Source organism: Macaca nemestrina, chromosome X, assembly GCF_043159975.1.
Source record: "Macaca nemestrina isolate mMacNem1 chromosome X, mMacNem.hap1, whole genome shotgun sequence".
In the NCBI taxonomy this organism is placed as follows: domain Eukaryota; kingdom Metazoa; phylum Chordata; class Mammalia; order Primates; family Cercopithecidae; genus Macaca; species Macaca nemestrina.
In genome coordinates, this window is record NC_092145.1 from 79,996,393 (window position 1) to 80,005,498 (window position 9,106).

General features: G+C 38.0%; 1 protein-coding gene across 2 annotated transcripts in view; it reads left to right on the top strand.

Moving 5' to 3' along the window:
• LOC105496939 (ring finger protein, LIM domain interacting) overlaps positions 1 to 9,029 on the top strand; it is a 28,500-nt gene extending 19,471 nt beyond the window's left edge. For both annotated transcript variants that reach the window (XM_011767580.3, XM_011767579.3), the window contains 2 exons: positions 116 to 199; positions 1,442 to 9,029. In XM_011767580.3, the coding sequence (XP_011765882.1) occupies positions 116 to 199; positions 1,442 to 3,063 (1,706 nt within the window). In that variant the 3' untranslated portion in view covers positions 3,064 to 9,029. The remainder of the gene's footprint in view (positions 1 to 115; positions 200 to 1,441) is intronic.
• Positions 9,030 to 9,106: the final 77 nt, after the last annotated feature.

The window sequence follows — 9,106 nt, forward strand, 5'->3', positions numbered from 1 at the left end:
TTTAAAAATATGATTTTTTTCTAATCATCTTGTGTCAGATTACTATGAGTCACTGATAAAGTATTTGACTGTCATACCCCTAATGTCATTTTTGCCCTGTGGTGTTAAATTTCAGGTGAAAGTACTGAGGAAGAGTTGCTGAGAAGACTACAGCAAATTAAAGAAGGCCCACCACCGCAAAACTCAGATGAAAATAGAGGTATATTTTGGTTTTGGTGGGGAGGTGGATAGATGATAGAATGATAGGAGCTTTGTAATAGTAAATGTCAGCCAAAGATTATCCAAATTTGGCGCAAATTAATTTGGTGCTAAGTAACTGCTCATAAAAAGAAAACTGACATTTTCTTATACTTAGTGAGAATGTCAGCATTTTTTTTCTATCTCACCTTTGGGATGTTTATGTTAATTGGAACACAGTGAGAAATGGCCTATTTAAATGTGATTTTGTTTGTTTTTCACCTCCATTGAAATTTATTCCTACTTAATTCCTTCTTTATAAACATGCGAGTTCTTCACCAGCAAAAAGAAATGTCTAAACCCAGTGGCTCCTAATGAGATATAATTTTGTCCCATGTGGGACATTAGCAACGTCTGGAGACATTTGTGTAGAGGGCAGGAATGCTGCCAAACATCCTGACATGCCATAATGCACAACACAGCCCCCATGACACAGAATTAACTGACTTAAAATGTCAAGTAGTACCACTGTTGAGAAATCTTGCTCTAATCTCAGGTCTGGTGTTTCCCTCCCAGTGTCGAGTAGGGATTTTGACTGTGTAACCTGAGAGGCTACGATAATAATTTGGTTCTTGAGCATGCCAGTGTATGTGCTATGCAAGGTTCAGACTACTTATTTGATCTGATCTTTAATTTCATGTCCATTGAAAACCTTGGTAACTTTAAGAAATATGCAAATGCTTTTAAACCTATAAATCTTGTTTGTATTTTTCTTATGGCTACAATAAGTAGTCCTGTATTTTAAAACAACCTCAAATGTTATCGAAGGCACAGTATGTAGACTAATAAAAATTTGACAGAAATGTAGCTTGAACTAAATGTGACTATTCTTTAAACACTGTCTCCTTACCTAGTCTGATTACATTAGTGTTTTGGCAGAGGACTGAAAAAATGTCTTCTGGCCATCCCACAGTGGTATGCTTGGCCTTTATATGATAAAATACTGGAAACAGACTTCCTCTAGATTCCCTTTAAAAATCAAATAATTCTCTAAATTTCTCTAATATAGATTGCTCTTTTCAAATGGAATTAGAATTTTCTTGCCTTATAAGTTTATGCAGTGTAGTTTGTAAAAATCTGTAATTATGAAATGTGTTCCGAATCTTTAAATTCTTTAATGCAGAGTTTTAGAGCACTTATTATATGATTGTCCTCATTTTAGTAGTTCCTTTTTCTCCCTCTCCCCCTCCTTTGTTTTGAACAGGAGGAGACTCTTCAGATGATGTGTCTAATGGCGACTCTATAATAGACTGGCTTAACTCTGTCAGACAAACTGGAAATACAACAAGAAGTGGACAAAGAGGAAACCAATCTTGGAGAGCGGTGAGCCGGACTAATCCAAACAGTGGTGATTTCAGATTCAGTTTAGAGATAAATGTTAATCGTAATAATGGGAGCCAAAATTCAGAGAATGAAAATGAGCCATCTGCAAGACGTTCTAGTGGAGAAAATGTGGAAAACAACAGCCAAAGGCAAGTGGAAAACCCACGATCTGAATCAACATCTGCAAGGCCATCTAGATCAGAACGAAATTCAACTGAAGCATTAACAGAGGTCCCACCTACCAGAGGTCAGAGGAGGGCAAGAAGCAGGAGCCCAGACCATCGGAGAACCAGAGCAAGAGCTGAGAGAAGTAGGTCACCTCTGCATCCAATGAGTGAAATTCCACGAAGATCTCATCATAGTATCTCATCTCAGACTTTTGAACATCCTTTGGTAAATGAGACGGAGGGAAGTTCTAGAACCCGGCACCATGTGACATTGAGACAGCAAATATCTGGGCCTGAGTTGCTAAGTAGAGGTCTTTTTGCAGCTTCTGGAACAAGAAATGCCTCTCAAGGAGCAGGTTCTTCGGACACAGCTGCCAATGGTGAATCTACAGGATCAGGACAGAGACCTCCAACCATAGTCCTTGATCTTCAAGTAAGAAGAGTTCGTCCTGGAGAATATCGGCAGAGAGATAGCATAGCCAGCAGAACTCGATCTAGGTCTCAGACGCCAAACAACACTGTCACCTATGAAAGTGAACGAGGAGGTTTTAGGCGTACGTTTTCACGTTCTGAGCGGGCAGGTGTGAGAACCTATGTCAGTACCATCAGAATTCCCATTCGTAGAATCTTAAATACTGGTTTAAGTGAGACTACATCTGTTGCAATTCAGACCATGTTAAGGCAGATAATGACAGGTTTTGGTGAGTTAAGCTATTTTATGTACAGTGATAGCGACTCAGAGCCTACTGGCTCAGTCCCCAATCGAAATATGGAAAGGGCAGAGTCACGGAGTGGAAGAGGGGGTTCTGGTGGTGGTAGTAGTTCTGGTTCCAGTTCGAGCTCCAGTTCGAGTTCCAGTTCGAGTTCCAGTTCGAGTTCCAGTTCCAGTCCTAGTTCCAGTTCCGGTGGTGAAAGTTCAGAAGCTAGCTCAGATTTATTTGAAGGCAGTAATGAAGGAAGCTCATCATCAGGCTCATCAGGTGCCAGGCGAGAGGGTCGACATAGGGCCCCAGTCACATTTGATGAAAGTGGCTCTTTGCCCTTCCTTAGCCTGGCTCAGTTTTTCCTCTTAAATGAGGATGATGATGACCAGCCTAGAGGACTCACCAAAGAACAGATTGACAACTTGGCAATGAGAAGTTTTGGTGAAAATGATGCATTAAAAACCTGTAGTGTTTGCATTACAGAATATACAGAAGGCAACAAACTTCGTAAACTACCTTGTTCCCATGAGTACCATGTCCACTGCATCGATCGCTGGTTATCTGAGAATTCTACCTGTCCTATTTGTCGCAGAGCAGTCTTAGCTTCTGGGAACAGAGAAAGTGTTGTGTAATTAAGATCTGAACTCTCAGCTATGTAGCTGATATAGTGATGGGCAAACAGGAATCACTTGCTTTTATGTCCACTTTTTGAGTGGTACTTAAATGTAAAGTAACAACCTGAATTGAGTCATTGCTTTCTGAAGGAATCATTGTCCTTTCTCCAGTTTTTGTTCCAGAATAAAAGGAAGTATTTTAAAAGTCACGTTTTAGGACCTAAAAATCTGATTTCTGTACCAGTTAAATTGGTAGCATCACTGTTACTGTTAATTTATCATATACACTCGTTAATTTTTCCTTTGTTATCTTAAAAGATCTGCCTTAGCAATGGCTCCTGTTTCATGTTGATCTTTAAATTTTCCCACGCCATAAGAGAGAGGAGCGAAGGAAATTACCAGTTTAGACTAAGTTACAGTATGTGTTTCATAAGTGATTAAAGCTATACCATTCCTAGTTATTAGTTGACACAAATTCAGCCACATTCTGAATATTGTTTGTTCACCTTTCAGACTTGGTGATACTGGACATGTCAGTGTAAATAACACTAAGGTTAGGATCTTCTAAGTGTACAACTGTCTCCTAAGCCCATCACTGTGGCACACTGTAGAGTGAGCTTATAGTTTAATTGAGATATTTATCTTGTGGAAATATTAAAAAGCCTATGCTTGTGTAAGTGAAAAAAAAATCACATTCATTTGTTTAAAAATGTAAAGCTATTTTGTAGAGGCTCAGTACTTTTCCAATGCACTGTTGTATGAATGCATTAAAAATTGTAAAGTACCATGCTTAGAACTGAGAAAACTGCTTTTTGTGAGCCAACATAGTAACAAACACACCAAACAAAGTACAAAGCTGCTTTTGTAAGTGTGTAGATGTCAAGAGCAGAACATATCTATAATATTTAATGTATGTGAACAGCTACTGTGACATGCAAAGGAAAGGACAGTGCAGAATCAAACTGTGTTGAAGACCAGTGGAAATCGTATAATTTAACTTGGATTTAGGCAGGAAGTGAAAGATGGGAGGAATAAAGAAAACGGCTCTGGAGGATTTAAAAGTTTTCCTGAAGACGGTAATAATGCAGACACAAACTGGTTTCATATGGTGAGAGCAGCCGCAGCAGCAGCTTGACCTGGTATTCTACCTGAGTAGACGAAGCAGAAGATCAGCAAATTTGGCAGAGTTCTGGTTTAAGAAAAACAAACCACTACCACCTAGCACAAGTTAAATTGATGTTTTTACAAGTCTGCTCCTCAAAAATGAAAAGATGGAGGAAAGAGACTATAAAACCACTTGTAGCATATGAAATGCAGTTGGTACACATGTGTGTGTTAATAGGAAAGTCTTGAATTTGTGTTATTTTTGAGATTTGTCATTTAAGGTACCATTGCACACTTGATAATATTTCATTACTATCTCTTAACACAGACCTAACATCTCGAATTTAAAGACCAGTTGAAGATTAAGGGATTTTTATCCTTTGTTGAAAGTGAGTCATGTTGGGTTATTTGAAATTCAAGTTTTAATTGTGCTGCCCATATATGAAAATGAGACTGCTGACTCACTATCTATGGACATGCACTTTATGTTGGTTTCTTAGTAGTAGGAGTAACTTCATGATAACCCCAGTCCTCTTGCCTAGTTTCTTTTTTGAGGCTAGCTGGGGTTAGGATTAGAATGACTATGGAGCAGGTATTTATTCTTCTGGGAAAAGCTTTAACAGGCCAAAATAGGGATTGAACTTCTCCTTGGCCTTTATCAAAGCAAGCTAGCTACCCAGACATAGTCAGATACTCTACAAAATAAACAAGTCTGCTTTAGGAATTGTCTGGCTACCTTCACTGTTATCAACTTAGCTGTAAAGATTATTTCAAAGCTCACTCTTTCATGATTTCTTCTGGCTTTCAATCCTACCTAAGTATCAAGGAAATTAACTTGTAAATATGGTAGTTGTTTACTAAGGATATGTACTGCTCTTGCAAGGAAATAATGTCCAAACAAAGCTTCACTTATTTTTTTTATAAGCAGATTTCACTGTTTATGGCGCTTATGTAATACATTTTATCTTTTTAAAAATGTGTCCGTGTAAAGTCAGGATTCCTTTATATTTGTGAGCCTCCTTTTCTCCTTTCCTAAGGATGTAATCTACAGTTTTCAGATCTGCAGGGTAGTCTTGATTGGCTAAAAACAAATCAGTTTTCTTCTTGGCATAAAGTGTTTCATTATTATAGGGGCGTTCATTTTAAATAGTTTAAAAACAATTGCAGCACATTCTAAGCATAAGAGAAAGTTATTGACAACAGATACCTTCCTAACCTCCCAAGATGTACAACTCATTTGTGAAGTGTTAAAGTAAGAGGTAACTCAAGCAGAATGCTGGCTATGAATGTAGATATTGAAGCTATTCATAAACACTGGAAATAGAATTTTAAGCTTGTAGCCTTCAGTGGAATGCACACATTGGACATGTGCATGTGAACACCTTTTTCAATAGCACTCACGGATTTCCATTCGATTGTATAGAATGAATACAAGTATTTTAGTGGAATTTGCTACTTAATTTTTTAATCTTGCGATGTCCATGATTATTACATGCTTACTGGTGTTGTGGACATTGAAGACAAGGTCATTCGTAGGTGTCAGATTACGGTGGAGAACAAAAATCGTTTTCCCCCCACCAACATCCAATCACCATTCTCGAGGGAACATTTCTTGCAGAACACCTTATATTTCATTTTCTGTCTTTGCACTTTTTCTTAAGTACAGAAATGTTGTCTTTAAGACCTAGTTTGAACTTCATGCAGTAAGAGGAACAAGGATAAACAATGTTGGGAGTTCACATTGTTCAAAGCATAGGGAAAAGTACCAAAACCCAAATTTTCTTGAATATTTCAGATGTTTTTAAAAATTCACTTACTAGTCTGAAATGTTTGAAGTGTTTTAACTGAGCAACTGACAAAGTTGAGGTTTTTTTGTTTTGTTTTGTTTTTTGAGACAGAGTCTCACTTGGTCACCCAGGATGAAGTGCAATGGAGCGATCTCGGTTCACTGCAACCTCCACCTCCTGGGTTCAAGCAATTCTCCTGCCTCAGCCTCCCGAGTAGCTGGGATTACAGGTGCGTGCCACCACACCTGGCTAGTTTTTGTATTTTTAGTAGAGATGGGGATTTCACCATATTGGCCAGGCTGGTCTTGAACTCCTGACCTGAAGTGATCTGCCTGCCTCAGTGTCCCAAAATGCTGGGATTACAGGCATAAGCCACCATGTGCGGCCAAAGTTGAGGTTTATTAGTACTATTAGAAACAAAGTTGAGCAAGGTAAGTTAAAAGTTTGCAGACTTTCTATCAGCACTATAGAAGATAAGCCACCTTGTTAATTTGGAATATTGCTCTAAAAAGAACATGTAAGTTATACCTCAATGGTGTTAATGGAGGTGGGGATTGAGAAAAGTGTTCACATTAGTGTTGGAATGTAGGTAATTATACAGTTCATAAGAAAACCTTCACCAGGAAATAAAATATGTGTGTGTGTACACACACAGTTTTTTAAAATGATTATTGGAATTCATCCAAACCTTAAGATAGGAAACTGGTTGGCTGTAAGTGTTGCCTCAAGTAATGTGTCCCCCTCCCCTGGAATAACATGTCTTTTCTGTGCCAAGTATCCTCTCCTAGTGTCAGTGTCTCAAATTATATTTATGGAGGGTTGTCACATAATATGCTTTGTATTTAACTACCTGCTTCCCGAGCGTCCATGACATGAAATGGGTCAAGCATCAGCCATGACTTTCAGTCAGTTCCCAAAATACCCATATGATAGGGAGGTAAAGATTGCAAAATTCCTCTTAAAAGGCCATTTTTACAGCTTGCTAAAATATAGTGGCACCTTGTGGTTAATATTTTTTCTTTTAAAGATGGAGAATGTTTTTATTCTTCCCCTTTTCTCCTTTGTTCTTTTGCGAACAAAAAAATTTATAATCTGCCTTATTTGATTTTTTTTTTTTAAGTTTTACCTTACAGGCTTCCCTGTCACATGTTTTATCATATTAAGTACATAGAAGCCATGTTTGCAGGGCACTTTTATTCTCCTAGTCTTATAAGACTATGCTGATTGTTACTTTCTGAAGTATTCTGTACCTTCGTATGCAAGATTGTTAAGGCACATGTTAAAGTGTCAGGTGTGTTTTTTTTCCTTTAATTCTTCAGTATGTTTATATTCAATAACAGTATTGTAATTCATTGAATTAACTAGTAAATTGTGTGCTTTTGAAAAAACATGAAAAATGTAAATTGACAGCATACTTCATTTGGAAAAAAGTAAAAGATCAGAGGAACTAGTATGTCACTTATTTATTTTTATTTTATTTTATTTTTTACTTTTTGAGACAGGGTCTTGCTCTGTCACCCAGCCTGGAGTGCAGTGGCATGGTCACGGCTCACTGCAGCCTTGACTTCCTGGGCTCAGGTGATTCTCCCACCTCAGCCTTCCAAGTAGCTGGGACTACAGGCATGCACCACATCACCTGGCTAATTTTTTGTGGAGATGGGGTCTCGCCATCTTGTCCAGGCTGTTCTTGAACTCCTGGGCTCAGGCAATTCGCCTGCCTCATTTTCCCAAAGTGCTGGGATTATAGGCATGAGCCCCTGCACCCAGCCTCACTTATTTTTAAATCAGATTTTTTAATCAACTAAAACAGCTGTGAGTTAAGTACCTGCCCTGCAAAAATTTTTAGGATTATGAAATTAAGAATTATTTTCCTTAACTGGAACAGTTCTAAAATTTATCTGATACTCCTCTAACAAGTGAGTGATCTCATTTAAGTAACCCCAGTTTGTATCTTAAAGGCTACAGCATGGAATTGAACTGTTTAACAGTGTTAGAACTGTCAAGTGATAATCACAGAACAGTTTGTATTGGTTTTATAATTCTCATGTCTTGATCAAATCTGAAGGAACTAGGCATACCCTCCAACACTCTGAAAATTAGTGAGATATTTATTTTTATTAGGATTTGTTTATTAAAGTTCCACAAGCTGCTTTATGGTCAGTTGGGCTGAGTAGTAGATATCTTAAAGACATGCAGTGAAAGTGAACCCTGTCATACCATGGTGCCTCTTGATTTCAAGGTTCCTCTATAAGTTCTTCATCATGCAGAATTATTTCAATACCAAGATATGGGTGAACCAGCTGTCCAGCCTTAACTCTATTTAGTGCCCCATTACTAATGTTCTTTTAACTGGTTTGTATGTGTTTTAACTGTCCAGTGTTTGGATTTTACCTCTTGATAGCTCCGTTTGTCCCTGGTGCTGCTTTTAAGGATGTAGGGCCATGTGATCAGGTATCAAGTTGAGTAGGTACGCAGTTGGCTTATTGATGTATCTGTGCCTGTTTTATCTTCTCCCAGGAAGAGCTGCTTTGGTATAGTTGTTTACTTGGATTCATACAAAGAACAGGGCAGCAATCTTGGAAAGCTTTCTGAAGCTTATAAGAACCTGAAGGGATTTGGAGGGGGAACAGTAACAAAGGCTGCCTTTATGTCTTTGGACACAAAGCACATAGATGTATGTTCTGTAAAGACTAAAGTGATTGTTACACCAGGGCTTCCTGACCTTCGGGAGAGACTCAAAAAAGCAGAGAGGAGCACAAAGTGAAGTTAATTTGGTTGGTTTGCTTTATCTGGTTTCTCATTTTCTTTCAATTTAAACCTGAACATAACACCCTTCTCCAATATCTATCCAGCAGACTCCTGGTTGGGAAGCCCTGTATTAAATTTTGAGAATGTACACAGTTTTCTTTTGTACAGTGCTTTACACCTGCTAAAAGTTAACTTGTTTAATGCAAAACAAGACCTTGAAAGGTCAATCATATTAAAGCTGGTTTGATTATTAATAGTTATCTTTTAGGAAGAAGCTTTTTTCCCTATGTAAGATGTCATACTGCAGATTTAAAATATAGACTATCAATAAAATGCATGAAGTGATCATTTGTGCTTGATCATCTCTCCTTGGGTTTTTCTTTAAAAAGGGGAATCTGCTATAAAGGTTCTGTTGCTTCAAA